Here is a 22,168-nt window from a genome sequence, read left to right on the forward strand (position 1 = left end):
CAAGTGTGTAGCAGTAGTGTCACTTCTAGGTGCTCTGGTTGTTATACTTTTCCCATATATATTAGCTACTGCTAGAGAGAAGATTTTGCTGTAATGCAAAATGATGACTGGTTTATGTTGCCAAATCGGAGTTTAGTATGTTTTATTCAAAGTCTTTTTTTGTAAGGATAAGATTTCTTTAATAAGCTTTGGGTCAGATGCTATATGCTCTGTTTCTTTTTTGTTACTAGACAGGAATTAGAAAAGTTTCTTGAAAACACAATTCATTCTTGACAAAATGTTTTGAGCTCTATTAATTAGATAAGTGTCGGAGCGTATGCTCAAAAGTAGATGTTTGTTCTCTTCTTTGTGTACAAAGAATCTGTTAAAATGAAATTTTAGTAGTCCAAATTTCATAATGCTAAAGTCCTTCAAGCTTAAGCAGTCTCATACTTGGTTTTATTTAGTTTATTTTGTTTTATTTTAGATATTTTTGAGTTTTTCATAAAAAGAAGCATCATAGAGGCCAGTTCTTCTCCTCTGTTAACATCTGAAATGCTTGTAGTTTCCACATAGGTGATATCTCGTTCTTGTCACCATAAAATGTGGTCATCTTCCTTATAAAGATGGTGATTTTTTTCTTTGACCATAAATTAAGAAACTCATCCCTTGGCATCCTGAGTTTTCAGTGTCTTTAGGTAGAATGTGTTCTTGCTCACAGCATTACGAGGTTAGTGTTAGTGCTAATGTTGGCAGTAGTCTGAAAAAATCTTATAAATGCATTCAGCACAGTGCTTTTATTTCCAGTAGCAATTTTAGCAGCCATGTCTCTTTTGCTAGTTTTAGTTTGATAACATAGTACAAGGATTTGACACTCACCAGTTACTTTCTCTTTGTGACTTCATTTGAGAAATGGAAAATATATCCACAAAAATGAGTCTGTCATCTTTCAGAAGAGCAGTAGGAGGAAATTGCTGAAAGTCTATAAATGATATCCTACCTGGGATGAGAGAAGACCTCTCTCAAATTCTGTCAAGTGATTTCATTATCTTATCATTCTGAGCCCCTTTTGTTGAGTAGGTGTGATTTCTTATGTGTGGCTATTGGTATGGAAGAAGCTTTTAGTGATTTAATAATATTTCAAAGGATATACAGGGTAATCATTGTGCATCTTTGAAGACAATGAAATAATTGTAGTTTTGTGAATGAAGATGAGGATGTTGAAATATAATAGGGATGTGGAAATAGAAGAGTCTACTTTATGAAAAGGCTTGCCTTCTTAAGTGGAACTTGGAAGGAATGTCAGTACACGGACCTGAAAACACTATCTGTGAAACCTCTATCTAATCCCATGGGCAAATGAAGGTCTGTATATCCTTTTCTCATACCTGCCTCCCCGTCAGATTAACAGACTAAACATTTTTGTAGTCATTTTCCTGCCAGAATGTCTGAGATGTGGTGTTAAAGTCATGCTTGTTCTCTTAAGTCTTGTCCCCACTTGTGTTTCCTTTTTTAGGAACTCTGAAATCTGATGGAGGAATTACCATCTCCTCATTATTCATTTGTCAGTTGAGCCTATGATTTAAACTTAGCTCAAAGTGAACTCTGATTTATCAGTTTCCATTTGCCCATTCCTCTTTCCTAGATGTGGTTCTTACACAATCCTGTTGTATTTGAGGGTTTTCTGTCCTGTTGCTTCTTGGCTTTGTTCACAACAGGTTGATGTGGACTTCAGTCGTCTCAAATGGTTCAAAATAAAACCTCTGCAACAGCTGTCCTGTGAATGCTACCTGTTATGTCAAATTTATGAATATCTTGTAGAAGCTTGATGTTTCATTTTCAGTGGTGGAAAAAAAAGCTCTTTTAAAAACAAAAAATAAAAAACTAAACCACTAATCTTTTTGCTAGATGAAAAGAACAGATCTTAAATCTGATTTTATTTTTTTCATGTCTAAAGAAAAAGCTGTTTGAAATAACAATTTCTCTAGCTTTTACTTTCTTCGCTCGGAAAGCAGGTTGGATTCACACTGCTAGAGAGGCCTGACATTACAGTATTAAAGAAAAAAAAATCCACAAAATATTTGAAAAATGTTCCCCCCTGCCCTGATTTATAGTACAAAGCATTTGTGAAGAATTAAGTTTCCACTGCTGTTTCAAATAAATTGTCTGTAGTTCCTTCTGCCTTTGACTGTTAGGAGTAATCTCACTTTCTCAAATTCGTGCTGGTGCAACTTAGGTAATACTTTCACTTAAATTAGTAGATGCTTGTGGTATATATAAGACACTAATTTCCGGAACATTACCTCAGTAGAAATTAACTTTTATTTGTAGGCAAGAATTCTATTAAGGCAATTTTTTTTGGATTAAATTTCACTAAAAGAAAGTGCGAATGAGACAGGTTAATTTTAGGGATGTTCATCAGACCATTTCAGTTTTACCTATAAAGTCATTTTATTCAAAACTCTTTATAGTAATCTCTAACATGAATCTAAACATTTAAGACTTTAAAGTACAAGACTATACTGTTAGTGTTGACCTTCATTTATGGATTTAGTAAAGAGATATGCTGGTATTACAGATTTGCAAAAGAAAATCTGCATGTTGCCATTCCTTGGTTTTGAAGTCTGTAAAATGGAAAATTGCTTTCAGCCTTACCATTTTTACTTACTGTGCAAATTTACCTATTGCACCTCTTTGTATTTCCATCACGATAAAACGAAATCATAATCTACAAACACTTTAAAAGCTAGACTATAAAAGGAGAATGCTGCTGCTACTATTATATAATAAACCTATTTCTTTGCTCACATGCTGAAGCCCTAGTGACACAATATTTAATAGACATGATAAAGCTCTTAGAAAGCTCTTTTGCACTGTTGCTTTGTACATTTTTTCTTAAAGATCAAAGTATATGCATGGTGTTTTGTTTAAAAAAAAGGAAAAAAAGAAATGGAATTATTTCAAACACCTTGTTCTGCTTTTTCAGTGCGGTAAACAATTTCTTATATTGTATGGAAACAAAGTAAAAACTGTTCTTATGTGTGGAAACAAATCAACAGCAGTAAAAGGTATATTAGAAAAGAAAAGGGGAACTGTGTGGATGCAGCCTACAGTAGATGAGTGTGTAAGCATTTGACATTCTTTATGCATTACGTTAAAATTACAACTTACAATGTAAGTGAAGACTTTTGGAGAACTGCCTTTTTTATGCATTAAAATCATGGCCAGAGATGACTGTAAAATTAAATACTAATAATTTTCACTTTTAAAAGCAGACTTTTGTGGTTAAAAGATATTTTGTTTGGTTTATATTCCATTTCATTGACTTGCATATTAAGTTTTATCTCTCCTAGTGAATAATTATAGCAGAACGTATATTGCTGTTTAAAATAACTAAAACAACAAGAAATCACAATCCCTATATTAAACAGTACTCTGTTGTTGGTTATTTCTTGCTTGATCCCTGCTGCCCTAAGGTAGTCCTGCTCTACTTTCCTCATAACCATTATTCGTAATGTTTTCCTGTCGACGGCATTGATGGGCTTTAAAAATGCTCTGTGGTGATGCTGTTAAAATCCTTTAATGCTATAATGGTATGTTTAGCATGTTATTTGTTTCACTGGGAGATGTGTTTGGAGAATGCTACCCTTGTATTGAATTAAACATACAAATGTGTATACCTCTGGCTGTAGAGAGATTGGACTTGTAATAACAAAATTAACATAAAATTTTGTCAGTAATTTGACTTAGGCAAATGCTATTTGAGAACCAAAAGGCTATTTTCTGATTCTTCTAATTCTAATTTTTGTCTTGAACAATAGGTGTTAAATGCTGACTAAATTTAAATGTGATGAGATGTATTCATATGTCACGCAGGTTTACATTCTAAAATAACAGTTTATTCGTCCTTTATGAAATATTAACTCTGTCATTTAAAACTGAAGACGTCAGTGTTGCCATGGCAATTTAAAATCAGATTGATACATTTTATAAAATCTGTAGACTTTGCTCACAGGTCTTCCAAGCAGATGCACTTTTATTAACCTATACAGAAGTAACTATAGATGATTATGTTAGAAAACAGGAAAAACAAAAGTTCAATAGTTGCATGCAAATTAGCAGGAAAATAAATATGTAAAATATGTATATAAAAAAGCTGAAAATAACCCACAATATTTTGTTGCCATTGCATATTTGTTAAATTGCATTTATTGAGATTTTCTATTTTGTCTCTAAATATTCAGAGGGAATTTGAAGAGAAAATGTCCCTTCAAGGTGTATTACGTAAGAGTAATCTACTGTTGATTGGGTGTATTGTCTCTTGAGGTTTACTTTTAATATAACAATGATATTAGATTCTTAAATAGGGCTTTCTTTCCAAAGGGTGTACCCAAAGAGCATGTTAATGTCAGCAGAGGGAGAGATGGGAGATGCAACATGTAGCCCAGTTCAGATTGAATGTCAGCTGCAGGCAGCATATAAAGCTTTAAGGGATCTACTGCAGCAATAAAACACCCAGGATCAGTATAAAATTAAACTGTGATATACAGTCCTGGTGACCTGAACGTGTGTTGGCAGAAAAATGAGGCTGCCCCCGGAGTGCGCCTAGCGAAGATCCAGAGCAGACACGTCCAGAGAGTGTCCAGTGCCAGCGGCTTCAGGAATGTGCAGAATGAAAGTGTCTCAATTCTGCAAGTAGCAGGGGAACTGATACTGTTTTGGAGACCTCATTTAGCTCAGGAAAGAAGCTCTTCTTCCATTCTGCATGCAGTTGTTCATGTAATTGTTCATTTAATATATTCATATTATGCACCTTAATTATCATGTTAAGAATTTTATCAGCAAATACAACATTGTAGTTTTTTTCCTCTCTCATATCATTCTCTTCTATGCATAGCCGGATGCTTATCTTTGAATTCCTGTGCTGGATGTATTGAGATTGTTCTCCTTTTTAGGGTTTTCTGCCACATTTATGCTGTATCAGAGCTATCCAAATGAGAACTCAAAGAATTTCTGCTCCTGAAAGAGTTTTGGATGCCTCCTCTGACCGTTGTTCAGGTGTTTGTGAGTTGTGGGCCTTTGGCAAGGAGAAACAAAGCTGTGCTGCTACCTCTGGTGAAATCAAAACAGTGTATGGATTGTAGAAAATGGACTCCCCATTAGATCTCTGGTAGAAATCTCACGGTCGCATAATCGTGCCACGTGTAGGGGAACGTACGAGAGCCTATGTCGGTGCACCTTTGCTCGGTGCAGAGAGTACTGAAGCTGCCTGTGTATTCTCTGGTAAATCAATGCTTGTAAAAAGAGAAGGAAAAGCTGGAAAATAGAGGGCGTGTATGAAGGATGAAGGATGAAAATGGCAGATAAATGTGGACCAAAAAAGTGAAGTGGGAAAAGAGAAGACAGAGTCTGTAAGGATGATCTATCTTCAAGTGAGTCAGTTTAGGTCAACTCCTGTTTTTGACCAGTGTCTGGTAGAAAGAGGGACTTTACGTGCATTGTTTTTACAGGTGCTTGGATTAACACATTAACTCTGGGTGGTTCTGTTAACTTTTTTAGTATGTTCTAATTTAAAATTAGTGTATGAAAGTGCCTGCCTGCCTCTTTCCCTGTGCAGCACCTGGAATGCAGTGAGCGCAGAGTCAAGCAGCAGTGAGAGAGCTAGGTTCACAACTTAGGGAATACATTGATTTCCTCGTTTAGCAGATGTGATATTTTAGCTGATGTAGCATAGCAGCTTTACAACAGCTCTTAATATATGGAGCATAATTTTTTTTCTTTGAGACTTGTACTAGTTTTGACTATCTTCTGTGTGAAATAAATAATTTTTTAAATGATAACTTTCTTCCCTTTTGGCATTTTGGCAAACACTATTATTGTTCTTTCAATTATCATGTAACTTGTTTGGAGAGACATTTTAACAGCCAAGTAATGCAATTAGCATAACACACTGGACTCCTTATTGTAAAAGCAAGAGTGTAAATTTTTGGAAAGAGAATTCCCATTTTCTTTCAGAATGAGTTATCAAAAAGGCCAATATTTAGAACAGTAAATGAAGAGTATTACCTAAACTGCCTTGGTAGCCACTGTGGTTTGTTGCATTTCTATACTGACACATTGGTTTATGGCATTTGTAATACTTAAGGGAAAATCATTTAAAAAAAATACACCCTTAAAAAGGATGATTATTTTTCACTGCTACTGGCAAAATATGTTAATGATGATCATTGCTAGTCTTCCAATATTGCAGACTGCTTTTTATAAAAGACAGCAAAAATGTTGCTGAATTAATTTGCCAGCTTTTATATTTGTGGTTTATTTTATTTTAGTAGAATACACAGTTCTTGCTGGATGATATTTTTATCTCTCTGTAGGTTTTTGGACTTACTGAGCTATTTTGAGGCATGCTGGAGGGACACTGGGGTAGTAGGGGAGTTGCAAAGAAATTCTTGCTCCTTTTGCTGACAGTTGTTTTTAGAGGTGAAAATATATCCCATTTTAAGATTCTTAAAGTCATCTAAAGAATGTAATAAGACACAAAAACCTTTACTTTGGTAATAGCAAATAGCATCATTCTGTAGTAGTCTTTATTTGATGTTTCTTTACTGAAGCTCTGGTTTTACGCTTCTTTGTCTTTTAGGAGAGGTATGCAGATTGATTTTTTTTGACAGCCAAACCACTAAATGTTATTTCTGCAACCCAAGAATCTCTTGTTTATTTTAATTACAGAATTATGGTAAAACAGAGCAAGAACAGACTTGAATTATTAAACTGTTGATTTTAGTTTGCAGCGACTTCGAGTGGGAAATGCATGCAAGCATTGAAATGTGTTATAGCTAAGTAAACACTATCAAAAAGGCTGGTCTCCAGTTGCTGATAAATGGAAATACTGAGCATATTTGTAAGAAACTATTGGTCTGTGTTAGAGTATTGTAGTATTCAGGGAAAGTAAGAGCTGTTGTCTGATTTTGTTCAGAAAGGTTGCTTATGTACCCTGCATAAAGAAGTCTTAATTTGTTTTCTATCAATTTATTTAAGCAAACTGTTCCTAGAATACCGAGGAAATTTTCTTGCATTTGGAGACTTTGTTTCAATAATGAGATATTGGTTGTATTAAATATTACTATTATCTTAAATAATGGCTAGCTTTGAACATGTCAGGAAGGGAGATGATTCGCGAGAGCATATATGCTTTGAATTTGTATGAGAAGTGAATGAAACAGTGATATGATGTGGAACAAGTCATGTATATAAATACGATCGGAATAGCCAAGAGTCTTCCTCTTGGAGAAGAAACTCTTTGATCAGACTTCAGCAAGTAATAATTCTGTACTGACACCCCTGACGCTAGAGTTCTGATTATTTTGCTGTGAATCCTTACAAAATGTCCTTTAGATTTAGGAGCCCTGTGTAGTCAGAGGAAAGAGATGTTTAGCAAATTGACTAGAAAGTGAATTTGTTTTTATACTCGGGTGTTAATATTATTTCATAGTATTGAATGCAAAGAGTGTAAGTTGCAAAACTGTTTGTTCCGTGATGAAATACAGCTTTGTGTGTGGAACGTCAGCTTCAGCTGAAATATCCGGTGAACGATGTTATTCACCAAATGTTTCAGCTGAAGCTGATGTTCTTCATCATCGATTAACGGCGTTGCTTTCCACTGAAAGGCAGGAATTCACATCCTGCAAAGGAATAGAAGACAGATATATTGGTCTTAAGTTATTCCCTCGACAAATGTTTCTAATGATTTTAAGAAAATTTGCAGGAGGATCTTTTCCTTATGTTGATAAAGACCTATAATTCAGTCACAAAGTAATCGACCTAGTGAGTAAAATCCCTTCAGTTAACATTAGTCCTTTGTTAGAGCTACCCCAGTCAGTTTTCTAAAATATTTTAGGATTTGCTGTGAAGACATTTTTACTATTCCTTAGCAATTCTTGGAGCAAAATTACTGATGCATAGATCTGCCAAGACTCTGAAGGTCCAGCACCTCTTATATCAAGAAATCTCTGGTGTACTGTCTTTTTCTTGTCATTTTGATAAGGAAATTATTGAAATGATTCAAGGTAAAATTACAGTTAAGTATAGCATAAAAGTATTGCAGCACTAGAATGTCATTTAAAGAAAAAAAGAAAAATTCTTTTGACTTTTTACATTTGCTGTAGATATATGTTGAGTGTTTAGGGTAGTAATGGCACATACTTTTTAAAGTTGTGTAGAGCGACCAAAGCAGAAAGTAGAGAAGTACTTTCTAAAGTCCTTCAAAAAATGAATCTTTGCATTCAAGACTTCCTATGTCTTGATTTAGGCAGGATTTAGGAAAAATGACATTAGCTTCTATTGTCATCAGGAAAGATTAAGAGATAAAAATGATATATTGAAAAAAAATCTGAGTGATGAAGCTTATGAAGTTCTGTTGTATGGATTTCGATCCCATCACCTATGTATTCTTCTCTCCTTTCTTTCCATTCACTCTTTATTGCTGCTGGTGCCATAATTCCACCTTCTTATCACATCCCTTATGCCCTCCTATCACTTAATCTCTAGTTCCTACCTGTGGACTCCAGCCCTCTTAAATACTGTCTAGGTGAGAAATACCCAGTTTATGTTGGTTCCTCTAAGATATCACCAACTTTCAGGCATGCATTTGTAAGAAATTCAGTATTTTTAGAGCTTCGTTTTGTACATGGGGCATTTAACTAAAGGGTCTGAGCAAACAGAAGACCTCTAAAACATTTTGCCTTTTTTCTGATTATGTGTATATAAGTGTAGGTGTTGTATGTATCTTATTAGTTGAGTTGATTATATAGTGAATCCATATCTTGCCATGAGTTGATTATATAGTGAATCCATATCTTGCCATAGTTCCATTCAAGGAAGACAAAATATTGAAAATAACTATATTTTTGCCCAAAATGAACTTAGTGTTTTTCATTTGGAAAAAAAAAGCAATTGTAGGCCTGTTTTCACAGAATATGAGCATGAGATGCAGAGTCATGATCTAGTTATTTTACAGCAGATGATTTTTATGGACACAGTCATAATAGGAAAGGAGGAGGAGGAGAGGAAAGACTAAAATAAAATGTATAATAAAACTATTAAGGAGAATGTTTTCTTAATCTTAAAAAAAAAAAAAAACAAAAAACAAAAAAAAAAACTATTTAAAGCTGAAGCTAATATTGAAATATGTAGTCCTGGAAGGAACCTTGCTTGAGATGGAATGTAGTAATATACTTTGGCTCACTACTGTCACACGTCTATACTTTGAGTTCGTGTACTGTCTAAGCCTTTATATAACTGTTGTCAAGACATACCTCATAACTACACGTTTTGCAGATGACTTGTGGAAAGAAGTAATGGTACTGTTACCTACATTACAATTCTATCAGGGAAGGATACTAGAAAGAGCTAAGTAATTCTTCATGCTTAAATTTATATATACATGCAATTTTCCTCTGTATCTTTTCAGCTTATGGAAAAAACTGATAGAGAGTATTACACTCTGGATGACATGTTTGTTTCTAAAGCAGCAAAAGGAGAGCGTAGCGGGGAAGAGGAAGAGAGACAAAGAAGAAAAGCAATACATGAGCACCAACAGCTTGCTGCATCCATGGAAAAGTGCCCGTATTGTTTTGATAGCAGTGAACTTTCTAAACATCTTATTATTGCAATTGGCAGCAAGGTAAGAAAATGGCAGTTCGGCACAAAAGTAAAAACGAAAAAGAAATGAAGGAAGACATTGTTAAAGCTATAGTGCTCACGATAATAAATAAAATCACTTTTTTGAAACAATTCATTAGAAGGGCAAGGAAAATAGGATGCAGTCAGTTAATTTCAGGAATTTGTAAATGATGAGGGAGAAAAAGGTATGAATCTGTCATGAACAATAAAGTTGATCTTTGTTATTAGAACTTAAGGTTTTTGGAAGGCATAGAAGCAATGATGAAAGATCTGAGTACAGAGATTAGTGTGTAGGTGGATTTGTGGGAAATAAAATCACACTGCACAGGAGGAAATTTAAACTAGTTCAGAAATGTGCCTCAGTGATATCAAAGAAAGATAAGTATGCAATTCTGTTTTTTTAGGCCTGAAGTCCTTTGAAAAGGGCAATATTTTGTAAAGCGAACCTGCTTGTTTCTGTTAATCCTTATAAAATATATATACACGTATTTGGAGTCATAACATCTAAAATGTTTTAATATAGGCTTTTCTTTTCATCATTCTTTCTACAATGTTGTCATTTATTTTTGATGTTTTTTTCACTTGATTTAAAAACATTTTATATGCCAAAGAATTAAATACATAAATATATGCCTATCTTAATGCAAGCCTGTTGTAATGAACTAAACAATGAGATTTTGTAATGGTTAGGTTACTGGTTGGCCTGAAAACCTTACTATCTCCTTGTCAGTGGATCTGTTGTATGGATACTACTACTTTATTGGAGCTCCTCTGATGCATAATGCTAAATGTTGGCACAGAGTGCTTAGGATTTTCCATGCTCATTAGTACTTTGGGGGCTAAGATTACACAGGGTTTTTCCTGGATGTGGTTCAGTAGCTGCGCTGTTTAGAGTCCTACTTGCATTTCTAATGAAGTTCTTTAGCAATTAAAGTGTCCAGGCAAAGAAGAAAGAAAGCTAAATAACTTAAAAGTCTTTTTAAAAATGCTATGGTTACTATTACCTGGCTATTACACGATGATGGCTTTGTGTATTACTTAGCTTTAGCAATGGAAAGGTTTCTAACCCTAGAAAAATAGGCACTTCCATTTTTCTCTCCTCTTTATAGGTATATTTGTCTCTTCCAAGCAGTCAATCCCTCACTGAAGGCCACTGCCTGATAGCCCCTTTACAGCACCATACTGCAGCCACACTTTTGGATGAAGACATCTGGGAAGAAATCCAGGTCAGCAGAACAGTCCTATTTACTACAGCTTAGAAATAATCTTGTGTTCTAACCATTTTTTTTTACTTACTTTGATTGATAATGTACTTGTCATAAATATTTATTTTCATAATCTGCAGCCTGGCAGCTCTTCTGTGGTTCTACTGTGAGGCAGAATATTCTCACTTTATAGATGAGAATTAGTGGTCAAAAATTGAAAAAAGGAGGTACAGGGTAAACATTGAAGAAAAGTTCCCATTATAAAGACTAGAAAAAGTTGTGTAGGAACACTGCAGAACCTCTGCACCACTGCAGACCAAATTTTTTTGGTTGGTTGTTTTTTTTTCACCTAATCTGATTTTTGTTGGATGTCATGAGAGAGGATAGGACTATTTCATTCTTATTGAGATAACTGAGGTGTTGTTTAGAGTATAGGGTTTCCTACCTTTAAAAAGAATAATTATTAAGAGAAAGTGCAAAGCGTGATGGGTCAGGCTTTCCAACTTTCTTATGAAGAAATTTTCAAGGTTTTGAGTTTCCTTTTCTTTGAAAGAGGAAAATCAAAGGGGAGATCTAACAGGCTTCTACCTAAGAGATTGACAGTGATCAGTTTTTCCAGCTGGCCATATGGATTAATACAAAGATTAGAAGAAAAAAAAAAACAACTTTCAACCACTGTTTTACATCAAAATATTGGGAGACTATTCCAGACTATAGAAAGGATTCATTGCTTGTACAGTTGCTTAAGTTTAAAAACAGATTAATCCATGTGCATGTCTAAGTAACCTTTGTCTTGCCTCAGTGCTGGTAAATAAAATCTCAGACTTCCCAAAGTTACTCCCAACTTTGATTCTCATCACAGGTGTAATTTTTATACAGTGCTGCCTGGTGAATTACATCCTTTCCAAGCAAGAAGGAGAGTACTTTTGCATGCTATAAAAGTTCCTTAGAAGGTTGAACAAGAAGCAAAAAAATGTGACAAGTAGAAACTGGAGGAGCAACAGAGCATGGGGAAATGTCTTTAACCTTAGATTTTTAACAAAATGAGGGCATAGAAAGAGTGGTCCTGAGCAAAGGATGATCAATTTTCTAAATGTGTATGAGAAGTAAAATAGAATAAAGAAAAGATAAACAAATGTGAATTCTGCGTTCAGTGCTTGTCCTTTCCTTGCTAGAAAATACAAAGTATCTATCCATTGGTCCTGTGGATATATTTATTGCCAATTTAAACATTTTGTTGTGGTGCAGTACTTTGGGAATGGTAGACGTAAATTTTGTCAGTTCATGTGCGATGTAGTAGGAGTCTTGTAGGCTTCAGCAAGAGTATAAGAATACATTTATGCAATGACTAAACTAACTTTTTGATGCCAGAGACATATTTTGTACTGCTATAGGGGAAAAAGGCATTTTTATTACTTAAAGTAATATACTTTAAGTATTTATAAAATTCTATACTGATGTTTGCTTACTGAGCAAAGCACATGTTTTAGCTAACTATTTTTGTTGTATTGTTTTTCTTATGATATGTTGGAATAAAACAAGAATTGTTTTATACTTTATGCTTTCAGGCACTTGAATTCAGTCTGCTCCTTATTTTAGAGTTATGTGCTCATTTGCCAAAATAAATGTGCATGCAGTTATTTAATATAAAAATATATAAATCTTTACAAGTTCTATATTGCCTGATCTGTGGTATGTGTAAACTTCCTGTGCACCTGAGCATAAACTATGCCCCTTATTTGCTCTTGCGAACAATTTTGTCCTTTTCGGTGCTAATTATTCTTGATATTTTTACCCACTCTGAATTTGGAAGAAAAGTGCAATGTATTTAAGAACAAGAAATTACAATCTGGGAAATGTTAGCTAACATCTTCAGGTCTTTTATTGGATTTGTATATCTGTTGGTATTGCAGGGTAGTAGCTTTAAGAAATAATCTTTCTTGGTCATGGTTTAACATTCCTTTTCACTCCTGCTGTGAGAATGGTGTATTAATGAAGAAGAGAGAGAGAACAGTGTGGCTGCACAGAGTCCAGCTTTTTCTAAATCACCAGAGGTGAAATTAATTTTCATGCAGCAATTTATGCCATCTAATGACTAGTAGTAATTTATTTTGTGAGTTTTTGGGGGGATGGGGAAGAACAGAGGAAATTAAACCATTCTACTATTTTACTTTTTAAAAAGTTCTGATGCTGTTTTTAAGAACTTAGGTTTCTTTATTGGTAGGAGAAGAGGTAAAAGCAATACGCTTAGGCTGAGAATGACAGTTTATCACTTACCTCACTGTGGTTGCTGCTTTTGATGTATTTCAAAAGTAGAGGTCCAAGGAAAAAAAAAAGATGACAAAGTTGTCACATTTGTCATTGTGCCCAGTAAAGCCCCATATCAATCACAGTACAGTGATGTATTTACTGCACAATATTTCCAAGCTACAGTTCATTGACTGTTTTGGGGGTGAGATTGGTAGTGTTATCTTGCCACAGTGTGGGCAGCTTGTTTGTAAGGATGGATTCTGGATTCAGGGGCCTGCTTTGGAGGGTTTAAATACTTAGATAAAATGTACAGTTTGGCCAAGCTTCTTAAACCTTTGGTTTGATTAACATTATGCAAGATGACAAAATGGTGGGAAGAAGAGAGTTCAATTCCTGGTCCTGTTGCACTGAAAAAAATGGTTTGTTTTCCATGTCTTTTACTTTAATACCTGCTGATACATTTATAGCTCTGTTTTGCTTGTTTTATTCATCAACTTTCTATTTGCATTAAGATTGGAACTTCAAACTTTTAGGTGGGATTAGCCTTTTATTTGTGTTGTCTGTACTTTCAAGTGTTTTTACTTGACAATAATGGAAAAGAAAAATCAGTGGAAAAAGTATAACTGGCGAGTGATGTCTCGTAGACCTATGGTACCTATGGTCTATGAGATTTGTACAGTACCAGTAACTTCTAGGTTTACACTATGGAAATGTTATGGGTAGCAGATATAATCTTCTAATAAGGGTCTTCATTTTAGACCTAGGGTCTGTCACCTAGAATGATGCTCTTCCATCTCTTAGTTGCAAATGCCAGCTGCCGAGAGTTGAGGAGCAGCAAAAGCAGGATGTTGCCTAGGGCAGATGTGCCAGGAGTGAAGGTGACAGCAAGGCAGGCAGGGGAAATCATCTCGCCCCCAGGGCTGCAGCCCCACATCACTCGGGCATGGTGAGCGGACCAGGTCACGCGATGATTGCTAGGGTCAGCTCCAGCCCAAGGTTCACCAGGCAAGTCTGCAGTAATAAGGCCAGTCCAGGGTCAAGTGAGCAAGTCAGGGTTGGTATTGGCCATTTAACAGCTGGGCATGAACATCCCTGCAACATAGCTCAGGCAGGGGCTTACACATGGCTCCTGGGGGCAGGAGACCAGGCCCTTCTCTCCTGGCTCCTGCTCACCCAGCTCTGACTCCAGGTTGCAGCTGCACCATTCTGGAGGTGGCCTGCAGCACCAACCATACCATGCCAGAGCTGACCTGCAGCCCTGACTGCCAACCCTGACAGGGAGAAGAGGTTGCAGAACCTGATGGGAGTGTGCAGGACCCAGACACCTATGGCTAGTAGAATTATGAGCTGAAGTACAGTTTTAAGCAACACCAGTATCTCATGAAGGAGAACTGCTAAGCATATGCTGAGGCCAGATACATTACATTTGATTAGCTTCTGTATAGTGAAGATGATGCTTGTAGCCATGCCTTTCTTTAAAGCAATGTTAATACCTGCCTTAAAGGTCAAGCATGCCTGATGGAAATGTCCTAAGCAGAAGGAATAGAGGAAAGTAATGGTATTTGGAGTCAGTACACACCTAGACATTAACTTCTCAAAAGTTGTAAGTTGTTACCTCCTACTAAAGCCATGTAGTTTTATGGCACATCACAGCTATGAAGTTCAACATAATTTTAATTTCAGCTGTAGAAAAGATGCAATATTTACTCAAACTGAGTCTGTATGGTTAATTATAACATATATTTCACAAAGGTTTTCTAGACTTCCTATGTTAATATTATGGGGAAATGTTCACATTAAACTGTTGAAATATAGAAAGTTTTTAGTATGATTGCAATTGTTACCCATTTTAATTTGAATATAGTTTAAAACAAGTCTGAAAACTTTCAGAATTTAGTTCAATTATACATATTTTCTTTAAACAGATGTTCAGAAAGGCTTTGGTGAAGATGTTTGAAGCCAGGGAACTGGACTGTGTCTTCCTAGAGACAAACATGAGCATGAAGAAACGGTATCACATGGTATATGAATGCATTCCTCTTCCGAGAGAAGTAGGAGATATGGCTCCAATCTATTTTAAGGTATATGAAATTTTATCTTAATATTTGACTTTATCACAATCCATCTTTTTCTGAAAAACTTTTTAATAGTCAAGTACTATTTTTGAAAAAAAAAAACTCTTCATGAATATTCCTTGGTCTTGAAACAAGTCCTGTGATGAGGTAATTGTTTTTGAAGTAGTTGGTGGAAGAGCCGTATGTCGCTGTGCGGTTGTCTTGAGTCTGATTGCATTGACAAATACTTGAAGAAGAAGAAACATAGTTTCTTGAAGAGCTGTAAAGATTTACAGTACTCCTCACTTACGTCCTTCAGTGTAAACTTCAAACCCCATACATGGACCTTAACATGCATAAAGTTAGGAAATAGTGTCAACTATTTTAAAAAGTACCAATATGTTATTGATATTGGTATGAGAAATAGTTGTCTGCCTCAAAGTCAAACCTATCCAACACATAACTCCTGTAGCATTGGACAGCCTGGCTGGGCAGGGTTTAATGCAATATTACTTCCTTATTTCATGCCACAGTGTACCAGCTCAACTGCTCTGTTTCGTCCCCGTTTTGTTTCAATATGCCCAAACTCTACTTGTGTCCTACGTTTCTGATTAACATTAAACAGCATGATAGAGCTCTTCAATAGCTTTTCAATTCTCTTTCCATTGACCCTGTAAGGAAGGCTCATTGATTCTTCTGCACGCAGCTGAGAAAGTACATATGACCATTAAACTTTTCAGAGATTGGATCATTATTTGACTTTTAATGATGTAGAATTGGGGGGAAGAAAGATTTTTGTAGGGTAAATTTGGTTATGTGCGCACCTGCATTCATATGTATAATTAATTTGTTTTATTTGTTCCTCAAACTCATTTTTGCTTGCTAGAAATAAATCATTTTGATTTGTTTTTGATGAAGCGGAACAGTCAGTCTGACAAACCGCAGTGCAGTAACTTTTATCATATTCGAAACTATCCACCTGGTTGATTTCATTCACTCTTGACTATGGTTCAAGTGCTAGTAAATCTTACATTTACTGTAAAATAAAGATGAAGTACAAAATTTAATGTAATGTCATTTGCATAGAACTTTCATTCAGAAGCTTCCACCATTAAGGTACACAGCAAATTAAATGTAAAGAGTGCCTGCTGTACCACACTATACCTACTTCCATGCTATGGAGAATATAGAGATAGCTTGAAGTCTTTGAACACAATCAGCTTTCTAAGCGGGATTTTCCCCTTAGCTTAAAAAGAAGGGAGGGGGAGCTAGTATAGTGCAATGAATTAATAAGGGGTTTTGTATGGCCTTAGTAAAAAGAAAATGTGACCTTTTAGTCTCCAATGATTTGAAAGGTTTTTGTTAGAGATAATTTGTGTCAGGCAAAAGTTAAATTTCACAAAAAAAAGAAACAGAATTAATTGAGTTTATTATACAATGATTCTGTAATGTAAGTTCTGGAAATAAAGTTACTTTGTTAAAGATTAATTGTTATTTGCAGAGCAAAGTATTTCTTATAATCCACTTGATTACATTGAAAAGTTAGTTCACTCTTTACTTGCTATGTGAAGGATTATTTTCACATTTAGATAAAATAATTTTACAGAAAGCTATAATGGAATCTGATGAAGAGTGGTCCATGAACAAGAAGTTAATTGATCTTTCTTCAAAAGATGTTCGGAAATCTGTAAGTAATAAAATGTATATTGATCCCTGAATTTCTCTGTCAATTCTTCTCATCTTTCTCAGTTATTAACTGTTTCAAAGAGAGAAGAAAGGGAACACAATTAGATTAGCAGACCAGGAGATGACACAGACATGATGAGAATTAAGAGTCTGAGTGAACTCCTATTAGACATCAGTGAAAAGATGCCCATTTATTTCAACAACAGATTTGCTGAGCTGCAAGCATTGGTTGAGAACAAAGCTGGCATTTTGAGGAAATGTACCAGCATAATTTTCTTGATTAATTTTAAGAATTAAGAGAGATCAAAGGTTTGTAAATTACTTTGCTGGAAAAGTATCATGTAACTTCTGCATTGACCTAGAGTAGTCTTCTTTTCATAAACTCAGCATCACAGAAAATATGAATAGTAATGTGAATCTTTTTTTAAAAAACAAAGGAGCAGTACTCTGTCTTCTGCACCCTAAACTGAAACATCTTTGTATACAGAGCTGTTAAAAGACCAGTGCTGGGATTGTTAGGTTTAAAGATTGTTCCGTCGTTTTAATATTCAAGTGAAATATATGGTATATAGACTTGAAGTCATGTGTAATTTACTACGAGGTAGTACCAATACTCAATGTCTTTTAGTAAATATATTTACAATAAAAATACTGATTTAGGAGACAGAGGAGGAGATGCATTTTAACAATAAATGAAGAATGATATATCAAAAGGGAGAAATTAAATAAAAAGGTGTGAAGGGATTGGTGACTGGATAGTAGGAAAGGTTTTGTATATTGTGCCGACTCAAATGAAAAATAATGCTATAACAAAAAGGCAAACTATTCTGCTATATAAGCAGGAATATCGTTAATGTAATGGGAGTCAGTTATGGGCCACCCTGTTTGTACTAGTGAGATTTCAACTGGAATATTTCAGTTTCATTTTTTTTGGATAGTACATTTTACTGTAAATACAGAAGAGAAGAGCACAGATTCAAAATTGGTTTAGAATTTGTGAAGCCTAGGAAGGAAAATACTGAAAACAGATGTGGTGATAATTTTCAGTATTTAAAAGACTACTTTAAAGAAGATACTACTCAGTTGTTCACTAAGGCCTTTAGGTACAGACAAGAAGAAATTCAATTTGTAGCAAAGACTTGGAGAAGACTTTAAGGTGTATGTAACCAGTAAACAGATTGGGTATGTTTTGGATTTCTTTTGCTTATTGGTGTTTCAGAACAGAGGAAAACAACAATGGTCATGGATGAATGAAGTATAATGGATCTTGTCTCATGGCAGGACATCAGAGTATTTGATTTCTTTAAGATTCTTCTAAGCCATACATTTCTGTGATTGTATTATATACCCATTTGAAGGCAAGCCAGTTTTCAGACTAGGTCCAGATACCCCTTGAAATGGCAGAAGTGTATCTAAGTGTAAATTGTTGCACAGTTGTGTTATTTTAATGTTACTTTTATTTCTGTCATCACTTCTTATGGTCTTGCATGTGTATCTGTTTTTGTTCAGTAGGATACTCTGCTTTATTTATTAGCTTTGCTATTCTTAACTGAATGCATGCATCCAAAACTGTTTTTTTCTAATGCAGATGCCTTTCCTCTAGTCAAAAGTTATTGCAATTCTGTATTTGTATTCCAACAATGTCACGCTGATGCCATTACCATTAGTGGCTTATGCTACTATATATTTATTCATTATGGAAATGTAGATCTGGTGGTTTTTTTCCTAACTAAACTCTTAACATAGCGAAGTAGTGAAGGTGTTTTTCGGTTTTGAGAAATGTTGTGCCATCATCTGTGTTTGATGGGTTGCCTATCAAGGAAGTTGTATACAGAGGGACTGATAATGGACAAGAAATCTTGGAAAAGCTAAGTTAGACCCTAGTGCTCAGGCACAGCTCTTCTGCTACAGCTATGAGAAAAGTTACCAAAAGGACTGCTAAAACATGAATAGAAACAGAAATGGAAGAAAACAGTATTTGAGTGAGTGGCCAGAGGCTGCTTGTCAGAGGTCGTCATTGGAGTATACATGACTAGGCTTGAGTTAGGGGTGGTGGGAGAAGCCAAGATAACAGGATGTTAGGACTTAGACTGAGCAAAGGCTGTTCTGCTCAAGATGCAAACGTGTGGTTAGAGGTTAGGGTAAAAAGTGAGAAATACCCGCATCTGTCAGGAAGAGATTAGAATACACTGTAGAGGCTGAGCTGAGGGCTGGCATATGACAGAGTTGTTTTATTAGGTAGTGGTGTTGGGGATGAGGACAGACATGGCTGACATGTCATCTAATGAGCTTACTGTATGCAAAAAGAGGGACGGTGGTGTCCAGAGGCAGAACCCTAGCGATCAAGTCTTAAGCAGGTAAGATGAAAAATCACAGTTAGGAAGCAGAACCAGGGCGAAGTCAGGTGAGAAACTGAACAGTTAAGGAAGGGGAATCAAAACTATGGCAGACAAAAAGAACGAGGACCAGGATATTGTAAGAATAGGAACTGAAAGAAGAATTTAGAGCATGGTTGAAGTTCTAAATTCCAAATGTACAAAAATAAATTACAGAATTATTTGTATAGGGGGCAGGTAGGGCTTTGGCTAGGACAGCTCACTGCTCAGTCATTAGTCTCTTGGGATTCTGTTTATTCTGTTTATCAAGGGATTTTTAAGAGTTGTGTAGGATTCTCTAACAATGTTCGAGCAGAGCATGACTGGGACTGGTGGTTTTACTTTGGGGGATTTTTGTGCTCTTGGCAAATACAAGCGCATGTCCTTTAGGAAAGATCATTGAAATATTGTTGCAAATACTTCTTGGACTGTTCTGATGCCTAGTTGTGAATTCCAGGCCAGTGCTCACCATTATCTGGAAATGCTTTACTAAAATGAGAATGTGTTCCATAGTCCATCATCTAAGACCGCAGCTTGATAAGAGATCTCTAGGAAAAGTGTATTTTGGGTGAAAAAGAGAAGCTAGATCTTATGGAAATGACACGGAAAAAAATTCCCTTGTTCTTCCCTATCTAATGAGTTTCCATAGTCTGAGTCATTTCTTGTGGGAATTCTGAAGCAAAGATAAGATAACTTAGCTTGTGACCACCATGTTAAGATGGTTAAAATGACTTATTTTGGCACCAAACATTCTGATTATAGCAACTGTGGGACCCCAGCTTTGGAACTTGCATCAGCATTGTTGCTAACACTCCCATCAACACTAGCTTTAAGTATACTGTCAACTGGATGTACTGTAGCTCAGTTTCTGCGAAGTGTGAAGCTGGACAAGCATTAAGGGAAGCTGAATTCTGCTCTGCTCTCTGTGTTTGTTGACATTACCTCTGTGCTGAGAGAAGTCAATATTTGAAACACAGGTTATTTTTTGGTCTTATGACTTCTGGATTTGTGCTTTATGTTGGATTTTTGTTGCTGGATTAGTCTTCATTGTGATACGTAGGGAACATTTTCTATTCCACAAACTTTCCTTTTATCAGTTGTTATAAATTAAGGGAAAAGAAAATCAGATGTTTGCTCAACTATTTTATTACAAAGTTTTTACATGCTTCATGAATTCAGACCCTTACTCAAAAGCAGCCCAGGAGAGACTTACTGGAACTCTATTGATCACATACTATGCTATAATGTGAAGTTTGCCTCATCTTTTGGTTTTAGTCCTGCTTTTTAGTAATTGAATTCTGTCATTTGGAGGACGTGTCAGAAGCCAAGAGCCTTTCTATTCCTTTTGCCCATCCTGTTGACTTCAGAAATTTTCTAAGACCTGAACTTTCACAAATTCCTGTGAAGAAGGGAGGATTTTCATATGTGCCTTTAAAAAGTATAAGATTAGAAACTATAATGAGTTTGTTTAACATTATAACTATGTTCAAACTTAGAGGACCATGTTCACTGCTGTATTCCATAATCAATCATTCAGTTCAAATGATGACTGCCAATGTGACAGCTATACCAACAAATAGGTAAAGAAAAGCAAGATCATCCCTATGATGACAATCAGTTGTAGTAGGAGTGAATCTACCACCAGAGATCTCATTCCTATTCATTTCCCTAGTTAACTGGATGTTTTAGCAGGTAACGTGAACAGAACCTTTTTTTTTTTTCCCTGAAACATGACTGAGAAATTGAGAGCTTAGTAATATGTAGCATCCACAGGGAATAGTGTTATCTATCTAGATTTCTTTGACCAAAAAAAAAAAAAAAACAATAAATATCTTACCTCATGCTGCGTGAAAAGTCCAGAATCCTTTTCTTTCTTTGCTGATTGCCAGTGCTGATCCATACCTATGGTTTTTGCCACTAGGACTCAAGACGGTAAGGCAGAAGGTGACCAGAGTTGTTGCGCCTTGTCTTACTGAACCATTGTCTTGGACTTGTTGCTGTTTTCCATTTGTTTCCCTAAGACTTTACCCTTTTCGCTTTAGCTGTTATCTAGGGCCAGAGGGAATATATTGTTCTTGTCTTCTATTTTAATATCAGAAATGGATTATGCTCTGTAAGCACCAGAAATATATTAATTCATAGCATGAGGAATTTCTTAGACAAACTCAGTGAGTGTATGTGTGGGGATGAAAAGCTGGGTTCAGAGAAACAATTCTATTCCCATTTATTTAGGTGATTCATTTTTATTGAAAGGTGTACGCTTGGCCATTAACTTGCGTAATACTTTTGGCACCTGCTTCTGCACATCAACTTATATTGAAGGTCATAGCAATTTTTTTCATTTTGTGCCCTGGTTGAATTCTTGAGTACTCTTCATGTTTGCCCCCCCCCCTTTTTTTTTTATTTTTATTTTTTATTTATTTTTTTTTAAGTTCTTTGTCTATGAAAGACTCTCCACCCGTGGAATTTTAGTCTGTCTGAAAGGGAAGTAGTCCTTTTCAGCTATGGCAGTCTATTTGCTATAGGAATTTTCAGTGAAAACCTCAACAACTGCACTTTCTTGGCATGAAGGATTATAGTAAGAGTCCAACTGCATAATATAGATTTTTCACTAAATGAGTTTGCTAAAAAAATTTCAACATTTTTCTAAAAATTCTTTGCTTGAACCAATTGATGCATTTTCAGGATGTTTTCCAGAATTCCCCCTGATAAACTTAATATTGTGTTCAGAAGAACAATAAGGGAGGGAGATGACATGCCACAATCAAATGAGGACGTGATGGATTAGATTGACAAGCCAAGTGTGCATGGTGATATGGACAGGAGACCTCTAGTGTGTGTGCACAAATAAAGTAGTTCTGAGAGGACAGTATGATGGGGTAAGCTCTCATGCTTTTTCTGGGAAATCAGCATGATTGGGCACCTCTCTGAAGTTTTG

The 22,168-nt window shown here is 35.6% G+C and overlaps 1 protein-coding gene across 2 annotated transcripts in view; it reads left to right on the forward strand.

The window, feature by feature from the left end:
* Positions 1 to 22,168, forward strand: part of CWF19L2 (CWF19 like cell cycle control factor 2) — an 80,173-nt gene that overhangs the window by 52,880 nt on the left and 5,125 nt on the right. For both annotated transcript variants that reach the window (XM_062577516.1, XM_062577507.1), the window contains exons 13-16: positions 9,449 to 9,661; positions 10,770 to 10,886; positions 15,041 to 15,196; positions 16,776 to 16,856. In XM_062577516.1, coding sequence (XP_062433500.1) covers positions 9,449 to 9,661; positions 10,770 to 10,886; positions 15,041 to 15,196; positions 16,776 to 16,856 — 567 coding nt within the window. The remainder of the gene's footprint in view (positions 1 to 9,448; positions 9,662 to 10,769; positions 10,887 to 15,040; positions 15,197 to 16,775; positions 16,857 to 22,168) is intronic.

This window comes from Rhea pennata, chromosome 1 (assembly GCF_028389875.1).
Source record: "Rhea pennata isolate bPtePen1 chromosome 1, bPtePen1.pri, whole genome shotgun sequence".
Classification (NCBI taxonomy): Eukaryota; Metazoa; Chordata; class Aves; order Rheiformes; family Rheidae; genus Rhea; species Rhea pennata.